This window comes from Chlorocebus sabaeus, chromosome 7 (assembly GCF_047675955.1).
Source record: "Chlorocebus sabaeus isolate Y175 chromosome 7, mChlSab1.0.hap1, whole genome shotgun sequence".
NCBI lineage: Eukaryota > Metazoa > Chordata > Mammalia > Primates > Cercopithecidae > Chlorocebus > Chlorocebus sabaeus.
Genome location: NC_132910.1, coordinates 116,022,394 through 116,039,617, shown reverse-complemented (window position 1 = coordinate 116,039,617; position 17,224 = coordinate 116,022,394). Strand labels below are relative to the sequence as shown.

General features: G+C 37.6%; 1 protein-coding gene and 1 non-coding gene across 4 annotated transcripts in view; one reads left to right on the top strand and one right to left on the bottom strand.

Moving 5' to 3' along the window:
• Nucleotides 1-17,224, bottom strand: part of KLHL2 (kelch like family member 2) — a 122,087-nt gene that overhangs the window by 15,859 nt on the left and 89,004 nt on the right. For all 3 annotated transcript variants that reach the window (XM_008000201.3, XM_008000202.3, XM_073017708.1), the window contains 4 exons: nt 12,392-12,501; nt 9,100-9,216; nt 7,200-7,349; nt 1,086-1,203 (listed from right to left, as the gene is read on the bottom strand). In XM_008000201.3, coding sequence (XP_007998392.1) covers nt 1,086-1,203; nt 7,200-7,349; nt 9,100-9,216; nt 12,392-12,501 — 495 coding nt within the window. The remainder of the gene's footprint in view (nt 1-1,085; nt 1,204-7,199; nt 7,350-9,099; nt 9,217-12,391; nt 12,502-17,224) is intronic.
• LOC119624109 (U2 spliceosomal RNA) lies at nt 13,557-13,742 on the top strand. Its single transcript, XR_005240190.2, has one exon. It is a non-coding gene; the product is annotated as a U2 spliceosomal RNA (small nuclear RNA).

The window sequence follows — 17,224 nt, the reverse complement described above, 5'->3', positions numbered from 1 at the left end:
AGGCTACTTTCCTTAACATATAACTATACCTGTGACATCAATAAAACTATTAAAATGGCAAAAATCATGAACTGACAATTCAGAGAGAAAGCTATTTAACTTTCCTCATAAGTACAAATTACATAAGTACAAATTAAGGCATTTTTCACCCACCAGATTGGCAAAGCTCAAAACATTTAATTACAAAGTACTGTCAGGAGTTTAGGGAAACTGGCACCTTCATATTTTACTGTTAGTGGGAGTAATAATTGGTATATCCTCTTAAGACATCTTTTGAATCAGTAAGTCTAGTTTTAGAGTTTTATCCTGCCAAAATATATTAGCATATATACACAATGATGTATGTATAAAAGACTTGTTGTAGCACTGTTTATAATAACATTAAGATTAAAAACATTTTTAATGCTCTATTTAAAAACTAGTAAAAACTATGTCCAGACCAAAATAAAACACTAGACAGCTCTTACTGAATGAGGTAACTCCAGATATGCTGGTAAGTAACAATCTCCAAGATGTATTGTTAAAGTGCTACCATCATAGAATGTTCCATTACATACAGAACTCATTTCGCTATGGGAGACAGAAATTATGGATCCAAGTTTAAGTCCCAGGAAAAATCCTGAGTTTGTATAATAACTGCTTCTTTTGATCACAGCTTTGGCTAAATGAAAGTCTATTTCAACAAATGTTTGTAAAACAGATGCCTTGAAGAAGGCAATTATGCCTTATAACTGAGGGACTTAACAGTACCTTATAAACTGAGGGAATCTCCTAGAACTAAGGACCCCAACCTAAAGAATTCCCCTCTTAACACTTCAGGCAAAGGTAACTAGGAAATATCCAGCAAATTACTAGCTCCTCCACCTTACACTAAACAATCAGAAAGATATGTAAAGACGGAGACAGAGTAGATATCCCATCAGTGTCTTGAGAGGTGTACGAGGCCCCTGAATTATTGTTTAACTACATAGCTATTTTACTCAGTTTTTTTTTATAGAGATTTTTCTAATTAATAAAATGAGACCTGAAAAAGAAGCTCTCAATGACCCAGGAGTAGAGAATTGACTGTGATGCATCATGCTTACCTGCCCTGCACCTCCTGGAAGGCAACTCTGCTACTTGGTGCCACCTTTCTTCTTTAAAGTCATAGCATTCCACACTCCGGATAGCCTTTGGTGCTTGGCCCCCAACCACCACCATCAACTGCAAGGGCAGAAATGTAAGCACTTGAACAAATGACTATTACATATTCAGGATTTAAAATGTCCTACAAAGACACTGGTGTGGGAAGTGTTAGGATGAAGATGGTAGGGTCAGCTGGTGAATACAACCATCTAACCAACATTTCACAAATATCAACAAAGGGGGCACATGTTAGAACTACAATTCTATCATCCAACACATTTAGTCAAAAACAAGGACTTCAAAAACTAAAAAAAGTTTCTGATCCTTCAAGCAAAATGAGTTATTTAAGCCAAAAAATGGCAGGCAGTCATTACTGGCAAGGCTGCAGTATGTCATAGGGCTTGCTATAAACTAGATCCTGGTTTTGCAATGACCAGGCATTAGATCTCCACAATCCAGGAGAGAAGATAGAAATGAAACATATGTTACTGGGTAGGTGAGGTGAAAAGGACAATAAGTATTAAAAGAAAGACAGAAGAAGGAAAAAAATGATTGAAAAAGGAGGGGTAATTGAATTGGAGCTCACAAGAGCACAGATCCCTGAATCTCCAGTAAAGAGACCTTTCCTGATGCCCCACAAATAAAACAACCTAACAGGACAGGTAATAGAAATGCTAGATATCATAATGAACAAATACATTACAGTCTACTTTTGAGAATAAATGAGGTCTATAAACTCCCTCAATTCAATCCAACAACTATTTACTAAATGCCTACCATCTATATGTGTCCAGAACTATGTCAGGTGTTATACATAAGAAATATAAGACATGGTCTCTACCCTTCAAGACTTTATAGATGTCACTGAGACAAGACTTATGAAGTAACTCAAGAACAATACACAATTAGATATGATCAAAAAATTATGTGATTAGTATAGATGTAATTGCTACTGCTGATCAGAAAATGAAAAACTGCCGTAATTTAGTGAAAGCTTTCTGGAACCTGATCTACGGTCTTGCTAAATGGATAGAATTTAGAAATCAATGTGTCTGTCTTTTACTGAGTATACACAGACACTCTCTGGCAACAGTGAAAATACAGCCGTCAAATCAGAATAATGTAAACATTAATGATGTCTCAAATCAAAAATTATAAAGAATGGCAAGGACCTTCATGAAAAGATGAGATAATGATTGGAAAAACAGATGTTAGAAAGAAACAAAAAATAAAAACAAACAGAACACGGAGTAACTCAGATACACAAAAAGGGGAAATTTGCAACCTTGACTAGGCAATGGAGCTACCTGTACTTAGAATTAAAGAAAGATGGGTACATAGAAAAAAATGATTCCTGAATCAGAGAGCAAATCCCAAGTTTCCAAAAAGAAGCCCATTTTAGTTTTTGGTAACTGGAGAGCAGAATTAATTTTAAAAGTCTTAAAAGAAGATGGAACATAAACCAACTATATAATTTTTTTCAGGCCTGTTTCTTCTAGTGTTGAATTCAAAGAAACAAAATTGGCCTGGTGTGGTGGCTCACGTCTGTAATCCCAGCATTTTGGGAGGCTGTAGCAGGCAGATCATGAGCTCAAGAGTTCAAGACCAGCCTGTTAACAGCAAGGCCCCTTTCTCCACAAAAAAATAACAAAAATTAAAAATTGGCAGGGCATGATGGTGCACAACTGTAATCCCAGCTACTAGGGAGGCTGAGGCATGGGAATCACTTGAACCCAGGAGGTGGAAGTTGCAGTGAGCTGAGATTGCACCAACCACTACACTCCAGCCTGGGCAACAGAGTGAGACTCTGTCTCACAACCAACCAACCAACAACATTTTGGTTGGCCAGGCACGGTAGCTCACTCCTGTAATCCCAGCACTTTGGGAGGCCAATGCGGGTGGATCCCTTGAGATCAGGAGTTCAAGACCAGCCTGGCCCAGATGGTGAAACCCCATCTCTACCAAAAATACAAAAATTAGCCAGGCGTGGTAGCACGCGCCTGTAATCCCAGCTACTCGGGAGGCTGAGGCATGAGAATTGCTTGAACCTGGAAGGCAGAGGTTGCCGTGAGCTGAGACTGCGCTAATGCACTCCAGCCTGGGTGAAAGAGTGAGACTCTATCTCAAAAAATAAGTAAATAAAATAAACATAATTAAGAAAGAAAATACACAATACCCTCACCTCTGACCACCCAAAAAAAGGGGGGGAGCAAGGTTGTAAAAATCATAGAATTGGGATGCATGTTAAGATAAACCTTGTATTTAGGGGTTCTGTTCAAAACTTCAAAACTACCCAAGAGACAATAGTTGAAAGAGTCTTAGATGATATATCTGATGAAGACCAATTTTTCTAAAATTTCAGAAGGGAACACTTTTTAAACTTTTTGGGAAATAATACTCATAGATTTCATAATCCTCAGAGTTTGAATATAAGATTTCCATTTCCATGCAATAGTTCACTTTTACACATTAAAATGAAGATAAAAGGAAAACTGTGCTATTACATACAGAGAACAGTGGTAATATTTGTCCTTTACTCACCCAAGAGAGGTAAATGGGGTGAGGATTTGGATCTCCAGGAATCAGGGATAAAGGAGACAAGGAGAATGTGCAATGGGGGGACAAGAAGGCAGGAATATTTATATAAAACCAAGAGATTGTGTCATAAACCATTGTGTGGCTACCAAAAGAGTTGCTCATAATGCTGACACCCCAGTTATCTGTAAAAGACACAGATATTTGAGAAAACACCATACTAATTATGCTATGAAGGAACAAGAAAATAAGACCTTTTGTAAGGAAAAGTTAAATGTAACATATTTGAAGAGGGCAAAGGGTAGAAGGTTAAGCAAATTCAGTAGTCATCCTGAAATGTAGGTCAATTAAACTTTGTTCTTTTCATTTTCTTTACCTATTAAATAAATATTAGTTGAAAATTAACTCCTGAAAAATCAAGTTTCTAACCGAAAATTTCAATAAATATACTGAGTAAAAATATTTTTAAAATATAATATATACCCAGAAATATGACAGCACTTATAAAAATACAGATTCCAAAGAGAAAAGCTAACAAAATACAAAAGAAGCAAAACATACATAATTTTTATGATGTACAAATCCAAGGATGCCTTACACAATCTGTTTATTGAGAAGTCAAGACTAATGTATGAGATATAAAAAGAATCATTCATGCAAATTAAAAATCAGAGCCTAATATAAAAAATACTAATTCACTCTCATGGTAAAATATTATCAAAACCTTGCAATTTCTTCAGCATTAATTAAACATTTTGTTTAATTTGACACACTATTACGAGGATAAAAGGCCATCATTACTATGAAATAATAAGCATAAGAAATTAATCTTTGCTTCATTCTCACCCAACTCCTTAGACTTAATCTGAACATAACAACTCTAAAAAGACAAACGGTGGTGTTGGAAAACCGTTCATCACCAGCACCTTTTCGAAAATATGTGTGGATAAACAAACACACTGAGTAGGGATCATACAAGTAAACATGTAAAGTCAAAGCAACAGGGCTGCTCACTGCTATCCAGCAGGTCTGCTGCCCCTCCCATCACGCTGATACAGCTGAATGAAAGAGAACCTCCAGGAACCCACATACCCACCACAAAATAACAGCTAGAGAACTGAAAAATCTAAAAGTGTAACACAGCTACAGCAGTCCTACTCCAAAACCACAACCAGAGAAGCCCAGAAACAACGTAAACAATGTAAACACACCACCACAAAAGAGAAAGTAAGTACTTGATAGGCTTTTACCGAGAACTCTAGAAGGTTTCAAAAATGACATGTTTATTCCAGAAATCAAAATGACGTGTTTATTCCAGAAATCATTTTCACTCTAAAGGTCTCTGCAGCATAGCTAAATATAGGAAAGTCTGAAGATGCCAGAAGAAGGAATACACAAGAAGAAATTCTTCTTTACAAATATGAAGTATGTAAAAAGTATTAAAGATATAGCACATTATTTAGAAAGAAGTTGCAAAGATTAACATAAAACAATAAAATAAAATAAATGGCAACCTTAGAATTTACTGCCAAGACTGAGCAATTTTTATAAATGGATTATTTTGTAAGAAGAAAAACTGACACCAAAAAAGATGGACAAATATGAATTAATGAAGACTTAAAAGATGGGTACTTATAAAAGCAGGTGTAAGGGTATTTGAAAACTGTAAACATGTATAAAATCAGCAGACCCAGCATGAATACTGAGGTATTAAGGGAACGAGCTAACGTACTTACTAAGCCACTTACAATTATTTCTGAAAAATCTCAGAGAACTGAGGATAGATCATAAAATTTAAAGAAAGTAAATACCAATTTTCAAACCAGGATAGGAAGTGAATGCCTTGTAAATGCCCTTTGTTAAGTGATAATAATTCTGAGTAAAAATTAAGAAGATTTTGAGAAAAGCATTTGAACTTCTAGGGGCCAATAAAATAACACACAGAAGGATGTTTAGAAAGTTATGACAAATTTGAATCCATTTGATCCTCAACCTCATCAGATGTTATATGCCAAATTACTTATTTTGGCTTAGATAATAAACATAATCATATAGAATGAAACTTTCTACAGACTCTGTCAGTGGCTGGGTACCTCTAACAATGTGTCACCAAGAGAGTTCTGAGATCAATTCTAAATTAAAGTATTTACTAATGATCTAGAAAAATAAGTCAAAAGCATCCTGGCAAATCTGCAGTTAGTTTTAAATTGAGAACTGTTGTTAGTAATAGGCAAAACAGAAAAACAATACCAATATAGATTTGCAGCAACTAAAAATGTAGACTCTAAACTTAGAAAAATATTAAATACAAGTATTAACGTGAAAGAATTTAAAAAACATAACCCAATGGAGAGAGTAATAACTAAAGACGATATAAGAAAACAAGAGAGAATAGATTCTTATTTCTTAATCCAGCATTGCCCAAAACATACACAAGAGTTAAAAATAAATACATAAATAAAGTCTTTATATTATGAATCATTCTGATGAGACCACGCACAAAATGATGCTTAAAGTGCTGGTCGTACTATAAAGATGTAAACAGAGCAGAAGGAATTGCCAACAGAGACAGAAATGAGGGGTTATTTCATAAGAAAAACTGAATTGGTAAAATATGAATGGCCACAGCTAAAAAGACCAAGGTAGAATATAAACATTCACATAGGAAAACATGAACACGAGACACATGGGAAGACATGGGAACGTACGCTGAAGCGGCTACACATGATGTGCAGGGAACCACCAGATGGTATACAACAGGGAACAGCAATGAGATGAAATGAACAAGCTATTTTATCATCCGTAGTTCTAACGTGTAATTCTGTGAAACCATGGGGTTTTCAGTTATTAAATAAACACCTAGCTTACAAAGAAATCTTGTTTGTTTTTTGTTTTTTTTTTTTTTTTGAGACAGAGCCTGTTGCACTGTTGCCCAGACTAGAGTGCAGTGGCACGTTCTCGGCTCACTGCAACCTCCACCTCCTAGGTTCAGGTGATTCTCTGCCTCAGCCTCCTGAGTAGCAGAGATTACAGGCACCTGCCACCACATGTGGATAATTTTTGTATTTTTAGTAGAGACATGGTTTCACGATGTTGGCCAGGCTGGTCTCAGACTCCTGACCTCAGGTGATCTGCCATCCTCGGTCTCCCAAAGTGCTGGGATTACAGGCATGAACCACAGCGCCCCCAGCCTACAGAGAAATCTTCCTACCTGGTCTGATTTTTCTGGACTATAATTAGAGTTTTCTACTATAATGAGAGCTAATAAAACTCAGAGGGGACAAAAACCAGTTGTCTTCTGTTCTAGAAGAGTGACATCATGCAGTTTATAAAAATTAAATAGACCAAACAATCCCCACCCTTAACATATAAAATCAATAGAGGTTGAATTACACACACTACAATGCATTCTTAGGCACATTTTCTCTTGAAGGGAAACTAAAACAAATAATAAATCACGGAAATTCAAATAAGCAGAGTACTAACAGCTTCACTATAAGCCTTTCGCATGAATAACAAACATGAGCAACAGATCCTACTTTGGGAAGGTTCATGGGTGTCCTCAGCCGGGTCCGGACACTCTTCATTAATATACGCTGCTCCGTTGGCAGCAAATGATACTTCATTGCTTCAATGAGGTAATCTTTGCAAGCACTGCTATTCTTGACCAATGCTTCCTCTTCAACCCTCTGTAACAAGAAATCAGACACACCCCTTGAGGGTAGGGCTATTTCATAATTAAATTGCCAAAGAAAGAGAAGTAAAGGAGAGGAAAAAAGCAGTAACTATATCCTTTAGTTTAGTCTAAAAGTAAATGAGGAAAGTTTATAAATACAACTAAGAGAAAAATAAATAAAACCAAAAAATGTTCAAGTATCTGGCCTGCAGAGAAAAACATATATAGGTAATAAAAAGAACTGCAATGAAAAATGATAAACTTCAGTGTTAGCTATGGAATATGACGAACTCTCTAGATATTATATCCACCTATTAATCTTTAACCTTTAAGCCAAAAAGTAAGCAAAACAAGAAACAAAATTTAGATAAATGCATCCTTCAGGAGAAGACAATACTAATAAGTTAATGATACCTTTTCAAATATAAGTGGGCAAGTAAAATATCCCAAAAAGAGATTAGAAATACCTTAAAGCAATGTACCTATAAATCTTGTGCTGCCTGGCCTGCCCTTAAATGCAGGACAGGCTTTGGGGTTTGTCTTCTTTTCTTCTACTTTTTGGAGTCAGAGTCTCACTCTGTCGCCCAGGCTGGAGTTCAGTGGCGCAATCCCGGCAAACTCCACCTGCCAGGTTCAAGCAATTCTCCTCTCTCACCTTCTTGAGTAGCTGGGACTATGGGGGCCTGCCACCATGTCTGGCTAGTTTTTTGTATTTTTAGTAAAGACAGGGTTTCGCCCCAATAGCCAGGCTGCTCTCGAAGGCCTGGCCTCACGCAATCTGCCTGCCTCAGCCTCCCAAAGTGCTGGGATTACAGGCGTGAGCCACTGACCGCGCCTGGCCTTTTGGATCATTTTCTTAATACCAGAAGACCCATAATTACATGGATCACAAAAAGTAATGAGGCTTCAAGAAAGTCTAAAATGTTCAAATCTAATTTCTTAATAAATGATTCTTTCAATGGTTTCAATTATTAAAATAATGCTGAAATGTTCCTAGTGGGATTCTAATAAAAAAAGAGCAAATTTAAAATTATTTGGAGACCACTGAAGAATCATTTATTCATATTTATTTCAAATAATGTTTTCCCTCGGTTTAGAAATAAAGACAAGTCAAATGCATGCCACTATTAAATTACAAAGTAAAATTAAACAGTATTTGGGTCAGACCTCAAAATTCCAGGTCTGCAGGGGAATCAGAAGAGACTATCAAAAGAAAAAAACAGTAAAGAAGATGCAAAGCAGTGACAGCCACAGGGACATTTATTTACATGTATTTAAACGACCACAAATACTACCTTGATAAGCGCTAGTACTTGCTTACCCAAATCAAAAACAGGGGCAAAAGCAAATTGCTAAGAATGTGGAATGGCGGCTGGGCATGGTGGCTCACAACGCCTGTAATCCCAGTACTTTGGGAGGCCGAGGCGGGTAGATCACTTGAGGTCAGGAGTTCGAGACCAGCATGGCCAACAGGGCAAAACCCCATCTCTACTAAAAATACAAAAATTAGCTGGGGTTGTAGCATGCACCTGTAGTCCCAGCTACTCAGTAGGCAGAGGTACAAGAATCACCGGGAGGTGAAGGTTGCGGTGAGCTGAGATGATGCCACTGCACTCCAGCCTGTAGGGTCCTTTACTGTGTTCTGTCCTGTACTCCACACATCTGCATTCTACAGCTCTTATCACTGCTTGACAGGGATCTACATGCTGTCAGTCCAGTGACATGGTGCTGTGTGGATTCGTATGTTTTGCATATGCATTTACCTGAACTAAATATTCCCGAGGAAGCAAAGGTAACCGTACATGTTCCATCAGTCGGGCCATAAACTCTTGCCTCACATCCTTGTCATGGTTCACCCATGCTATTACTGCTTCAAATACCTTGCAGAAAACATAGGAGAAGAAAAAATAAGAAATGAGTTGTGTACCAAGACAGCTGGATAAAATATGAGACTACATTTTATATATAACTCTTGCTAAGACATCCAAGTTTAATTCACAGCTCAAATGTTTTCAAAATCCTGACTTGCAACGTACTTACAAAGCCATTCACCCCATTTCTTATCTGTTCTTTTTTTTATTTACCCAAAATAATAAAGTAAAGTGATATTCTGGAATGAAAATCATGTACCCTTAGAAACAATTCATGTTTGGCTTTTCCTTCAGGTTTACAACAAATATTAGACCATACACATAAATTGAAGGTTTGTATAATAGATCAACTCAGCTCTGAAATAGCATAATATACTAAAATGTAGTATTTTGAAAATTTTTTCTACAAATTAAAAAATAAGGGCATTATTATTTATAATACATAATTGTGAGAAAGCTAATAAGCTAATATGAAGACACTGTCTACATAATTTCCTTCTCAACTGATGAATATATCACTTAATAATCTTTAAAGGTTTGCAGGAAATGTTTGACAAAATGCAAATGGTAACTGAGACCAAAAATAGGTTATTTTGATCCAGGAATAAAGCAAGAAACTAAAAATAATGCACATTAAAATAACACCCCTCTTTAATTCATTCTGTCAACAAGTATTTATCGAGTGTCTCTACGTGCCAGGTGCCAGAGATTAAGTGAACAAAATAGTCGGCCTTCTGGCAATTCTATCTAATATTTCTCAGTTCTGTCTTCTCTCCCCCCTGCTTCTATCATCCCACATCAGAACCTACTGCTCACTGGTATGACTTCAACACCCTCTCATCTGGCCCTCACCTCATTTTTGGTCCATACTGCCCACCACCACCATGACAGCTCGTCTCCAAAGATAGCCTCCTAATAAACCACATCTCCCAGATCCATACCCTTATATAGTAACCTTCCACACTGAATCTAAGCTGGCCCTGTGTAACCAGTAGAGTGTAGAGGAAGTGACAGTGTGTGATTTCTGAAGGTAGGTCTTAAGCAGCCTCACTACTTCTACTCTGCTCTCTTGAAATGCTCATCTGAAGGAAGCCAAATGTCATATAAGAAGTCTGGCTATTGAAACCACCACACCATGAGAAACCCATGCCAGTTACAGAGAAGAAAGGAGGGGAGAGAAGGGAGACCTAGAGAGAAACCAATCAACCCTGAGCCCCAGAGCCAGACAGAAGCGAGCGGAGGAGCCACCTTGGACATCACAAACCCATAAGATGCCATGTGCACAACTGAAGCTCCAGATCTATGGCTCCAGTAGAACCATGCCAGATATCTCCAGGCATCTGGGTCACCTTAGCTGAGGCCTCAGACACTGTGGAGCAGAGACAAGCTGTCCCTACTGTTCTGCATGAATTCTGACCATAGAATTGTTAGCATAATAAAATGGTTGTTGTTTATGCTTCTACATTTGGCAATGACTTGAGTAGCAGCAGAAAACCAGAACAGCCCTCATGATATTTCTATAATGCAGGTTTTAGCACGGTTTTCTCCTCTTGCTTAAAACCCCTTTAAGGCTCATCACTACAATATAGTTAATTTTCTTTAACATAGCTGAGAAGATATTTTATTATATCATCTTCCCATTTTATCTTCCACCAATGTATCATATTCTAAACTCCCATCATACTGAATACATTGAATACAATTATTCTTTCACACCTCTTTATATTTGTATATTCTGCTTCTTCTACCTGGAATGCCCTCTGCATTCCCACCCATCCCTATTTCTCTGGCAAACTCAGACTCATTTTTAAAAGACTTGAAATATACATCTGAACCAAGCTGAACTACCATCCCCATCCCTATCCCATTCCTGGAAAAGTTAAATTCTTCTAAGGCACCCTTTACAGCATTCTGTAATCAATTATTTACTCTACTGGTTGTCCCACTAGTCTATGAGTAACAAATTCTATTTTGCTAATGTTCTCTTCTCTAGGAGCCCATGGCAGTTTCTGGTACATGGTAGGCACTCAATACATGTCTATTAAGTGTGAAAGTAATGTCATCTTCCTCTGTATTTCTAGGATGCTAAGACTATATATGTCACAAATGCTTTCACATTTTTTAATACTGTAAATATTAAAGTAAACGTGTCTTTTACCTCCAGGTGAAATGAATATCCTTGAGAAAGAGAATCAGAATTTACACAACTTGAAATGCAAAGCACACAAAGGAGAAACTCAAGTTTCATTTCCTCTAAGTACAGCTTTTGTGCTCTGATTCCCATGTGCTACAAAACACAACCAAAGAAAACCAGCCCACTAAAAGGAGCTTCTCTCTCCAACTATATGTAAAGTGCAGGTGGATGACAAAGGTAATCTAAAATGTGGAGAGACAAAAGACTACAACCAGAAGCAGTAGCTGCACAGAGAGAGAGGGAGAGAGGGAGACAGGGAGGGAGGGAGGGAGGCAGGGAGGGAGGCAGGGAGGCAGGGAGAGAGGGAGGGAAGCAGGGAGGCAGGGAGGGAGGGTGGCAGGGAGGCAGGGAGGGAGGGAGGCAGGGAGGCAGGGAGGGAGGGAGGCAGGGAGGCAGGGAGGCAGGGAGAGAGGGAGGGAGGCAGGGAGGCAGGGAGGCAGGGAGGCTGAACTGACTGGCCAGGGTGAGGTATTATGTCACAGAGAACCAATTTAAAGGAAGGTGACAATCAAGAATGTTCAGTCTAGAACTACCAAAACTTCACCATCCTAGGTAACCTCTTTCAACTCAGAAGACAGCGAAACTACTTTAGTGACAAACATTATGTTCACATCATAACTCCTATAGGCATCGAGTTGTAGGAAGAAACTGCTTTCCAAAAAAGCATTTGTTTCAGATAGTTTAATGTGTGCAAGCTCTTGCTGTGGAGGTCAAGTACAAAACTGTAATGGCTAAAAATTTACGGAATCTCCCACGAAGTGAAGACCCAGAGTAATTTACATAGACAATCAACAAGTCCTGAGTTTCTTTTTTTTTCTCCTGGAATCTTTTCCTGAAGTAATTAGCTGAGTTTCTTAACTTTCAGATGAAACATCACTGGCTGTCACTACACATACAGGATCACAAAGCTACACAAAAATGTGCAATTAAAAAAATAAATAAAAAAAAGGGAAACATCATTGTACACTGCGAAAAGAAAAATATCCTTACCTTTTCTTCTGAAGAAATGGTAAGTTTGTCGCTTGAGATTAAGCTGCACACTTGTTCAATGCCAAGATTGAGAAATTCTTCACTAAGTACGACATCTGTAAAATGTTGCTCTGTTTGGGAATTAAAAAGAAAATCCATTAATATCAACATTCCATTATCATAGTTTCAAAATGCTTAAAAAAGGTTTTTCTTAATTTAATCTAACTTAAGAATGAGAAAACCAGTTGCACGCCTCCAGGCAAGAACTAACAAGATAAACCCAAAGAAACTCATAGATACCTGGGGATGTACCTTCAGTGATTTGTTTATACAACAGCACATTAGCAGTGCAAGTAGGGAAGCTGCCTTAATATACAGGCACTTAGCTGAATCACTCTTGCTTTACATGGTGGTATTTTAGGCTTAAAAAATCTATTCCTTATATGGTATGACACTATCAGTACTTAAATTTGTAAAACCTTTTGATTATATAAATCAGATAAAGAACATGATGTTATATTGTCATATCCCACATGTCACATCATGTGAAACATTAGAGGGTTTTTCCTTACAGAGTAAGGAAAAAAGCCTTGCTTTATTTGGAAACTAAAGAAATCTCAAATGCTGGTCAATCTGAATATATGACCAACATTTTTTTAAAAAGAGACAGAACTAGGCCGGGCGCGGTGGCTCACGCCTGTAATCCCAGCACTTTGGGAGGTAGAGGTGGGCAGATCACAAGGTCAGGAGATTGAGACCATCCTGGCTAACATAGTGAAACCTCGTCTCTACTAAAAATACAAAAAAAAAAAAAAAAAAAAAATTAGCCAGGCATGGTGGTGGGCGCCTGTAGTCCCAGTTACTTGGGAGGCTGAGGCAGGAGAGTGGCGTGCATCTAGAAGGCGGAGCTTGCAGTGAGCTGAGATCGCACCACTGCACTCTAGCCTGGGCAACAGAGCAAGACTCTGTCTCCAAAAAAAAAAAAAAAAAAAAGAGAGAGACAGAATTGGTTTATGATATAGATAGCTCTGAATTCTAAATAAACTGTTTACTTCAGGATCAAATTCCAGGATTTTATGCTTCAACCCATTTCTAGAAACTTGTAAAATTAGTAATTCTTAAATACTTTAAAAAAATTTTTCCCTTGATTTCACAAATATGGCCACTCTTCCCAAGGGGAATAAAGATCGCTTCTTGGCCTTTTGGCTAAGATCAAGTGTAGTATCTGCTCTTATCAGTTTAACATCCGATACGTCCTCCATCCAAGGGAGGAAAAGACTGTAAGTGTAATGAGTGAAAAACTTACAAAGAACGAATCTTTTATAAAATAACCTTTCTTGCGAATCCACCTCACAAGGGAATGTGCAGACATACCAGGGTTGAATCCCAGCTCTGCCACATGCTAGCTTGTACAACCTTGGCAGGTATGTAATTTCCCTAAGCCTTGGTTTCCTCATCTGTAAAATGAGGATAATAAAAATAATAACAAGATTGCTGTGAGGATTAAATAAGCTAGTGGTTTATAAAGCACCTAGAATTGTGTCTGTAGAGAGTAAGAATTCAATAATTTAGCTCTTGTTAATATTCTAAATTCTAAAGTAAAATTTTGCTAGAAAATCTAGGTTAATTTCTAGGTCGTCACAATGAACCATATTTATTTCACCTTATAAAATCCTTATAAATAGGGTTTATAAAACTGTTTTATAAGGTGAAATAAAAGACTCATTTCAAATATGTATTTCAACATACCATAAAAAGGAACAGTTGGCTTCCCCTTCAATGATATTTGAAAAATAAAATCTGCATTTTCATAAATCTCAGGAAAAACTATTCAATTTACAAAAGGTTGGCAGGGCATGCTGGCTCACACCTGTAATCTCAGCACTTTGGGAGGCCAAGGTGGGCAGATAACCTGAGGTCCGGAGTCCGAGACCAGCCTGGACAACATGGTGAAACCCTGTCTTTACGAAAAATACAAAAAGTAGTCCGGCATGGTGGTACACACCTGTACTCCCAGCTACTTGGCAGGCTGAGGAGGGAGGATTGCTTAAACCTGGGAGGAGGAGGTTGCAGTAAGCTGAGATCACGCCACTGCACCCAAGCCTGGGCAACAGAGTAAGATTCTGTCTCCAAAAAAAAAAAAAAAAAAAAGGTTCACCCCAAGACAACTATAAAAATAATAAGCAGCTCTAAAATGTTTGTATTTACAAAATTTTTTGAAACTCAAAAATTTTTTGACACACAATTGTCTGAAACTCAGATTTGACCAAGCAAGGTACTGTACTGAAGTAAATAGGAAATTGAAGATAAAAATGACAAATACAGTTGGATTTCCATATGCACAAGTTCTACATCTGCAGATTCAACCAACCAGTGGTTCAACCAATCTCAAATCAAAAATATTGAGGAAAAAAATAACAATATAATAAAAAACAACTATTTACATAGCACATACACTATATTAGGTATTATAAATAATCTAGGGATTATTTAAAGTACATGGGAAGCCGAGTACAGTGGTTCACACCTGTAATCCCAGCATATTGAGAGGCTGAGGCAGGAGAATTGTTTGAAACCAAGAGTTCAAGACCCTGTCTCTACAAAAAATTTAAAAATTAGCCAGGCACAGTAGTGCACATCTGTAGTCCCAGCTACTAGGGAGGCTGAGGCAGGAGGAGTTTGAGGCTGCAGTGAGCTAGGATCACACTGTTGCTCTCCAGTCTAGGCAACTGGGTAATGACTTGTCTCTTTAAAAAAAAAAAAATTAAAAATAAAGTATACAGAAGGATGTGCATAGGTTGTATGCAAATACTACCCCATTTTATATAAGGGACTGGAGAACGCATGGATTTTGGTATCTGTTGGGGGTCCTAGAACCAATACCCCATGGATGTAGATACCAAGGGATGACTATAGATCGAAGCAACAGAATACAGAGCCCAGAAACAGACCCCCCAAAAACACAGTCAACTGATCTGTGACAAAGAAGCAAAGGCAATTCAATAGAGAAAGAACAGTCTTTTCAACAAATGATGTTGCAACAACTGAACATGCAAAACAGTAAATCTAGACACAGACTCCACCTCTCACAAAAATTAACTCAAAATGGATCAGCGACTTAAATGTAAAACACAAAACTTAGCTTCTAGAAGATAACATAGGAGAAAATTTAATGAATCTTGGGTATGGCAACGACTTTTTAGATACAACATCAAAAGTATTACCCATGAAAAAAAAATGGTTAAGTTAGACTTCACTAAAATTAACAACTTCTGCTCTGCAAAGGATGCTCTTAAGAAATTAAAAGACAAGTCACAGACTGGGGGAAAATCTTTGCAAAACACGTAACTGATAAAGGACTGTTACCTAAAATATAAAAAGAGCACTTAAAGCTCAACAATAAGAAAATAAACAACTCAACTGAACAATGGGCAAAAAGATCTAAATGGACACTTCACCAAAGAAGACATACACAGATGGCAAATAAGCATATGGAAAGATGCTCAATATTACATGTCATTAGAGAAATGCATACTAAAACATCAATGAGATACCATTTACATATCTATTAAATCTAGCTAAAATCCAAAACACTGACAACACCAATGCTGACAAGGACGTGGATTGACAGGAACTTTCATTCACTGCTGGTAGGAAATCAGTTTAGCAGTTTCTTCCAAAATCAAACAAACTCCACCCCCTGAGTTCAAGCAATTTTCCTTGAAAAAACTCAGCCTTCTGAGTACCTGGGATTACAGGTGCATGCCACCTCACCCAGCTAATTTTTGTATTTTTAGTAGAGACAGGGTTTCACCATCTTGGCTAGGCTGGTCTCAATCTCCTGACTCAGGTGAACCTCTAGGCTCAGCCTTCCAAAGTGCTGGGATTATTGGCATGAGCCATCGCACCCAGCCAGATTACAGATTTTAAAAAGCCATCATGACTAATTGCAAAAGTACCTTCTATATCTAAAATATAATCCTGCTAATTCCTGGCTTTACCAGAAGTTTATATATAAAAAAAATTATATTCTAGGAAAGTTTTCTTTATACGCTAAGAAAAAAGGGAAAACTTTTTCAATAGTTGATTTTGTTTTTTTAAGACTGAACATATTTAAACAAACAAACAAAGAAAAAACAAGGTTCTTTATATTAAGAGTTCCAAAGTAGGCCGGGTGCAGTGGCTCACGCCTGTAACCCCAGAATCTCGGGAGGCTGAGGAGGGTGGGTCACTTGAGTCCAGGGATTCAAGACCAGTCTGGACAACATAATAAAACACCATCTCTACAAAAAATTAGCTGGGCATGGTGGTGCATGTCTGTAGTCCCAGTTACTTGGGAGACTAAGGTAGGAGAATCACCTGTGCCCAGGAGGTCAAGGCTGCAGTGAGCCACGATCGTGCCACTATACCCCTGCCTGAGCGACAGAGTGAGAGTCTGTAAAAAAAAAAAAAAAAAAAACAGTTCTAAAATAATGAGAAATAAATTCATTTTAATGAAAAGCTGGCAAACAGTATATAAATTTAGAAACATTTATGTATACTAACTTGGAAATTCAAACAGAAAACATAGCAGCCACTGAACAAAAAGAGAAGCTAACATAAACCTCTTTCTATCCGTTATAAAAATATTTTCACCTTCAAATGTATGTCTACAGTGATTTTGGGTTAAGCGTCTTCTGCATATTTTAAATCTGAATCGAAGCAAGAGATTGCTGGCCTCCTTATGCTTTTCATGAGGGGAAAGAACTCTCCAGTGGTAACAAACATAACTGAGAGAACATAACCTTTCGATACTGTGACTACATGTTGTCTTAGTCTCTGCTTCACTGATCAGAAAAAAATGGACTTGCTAAA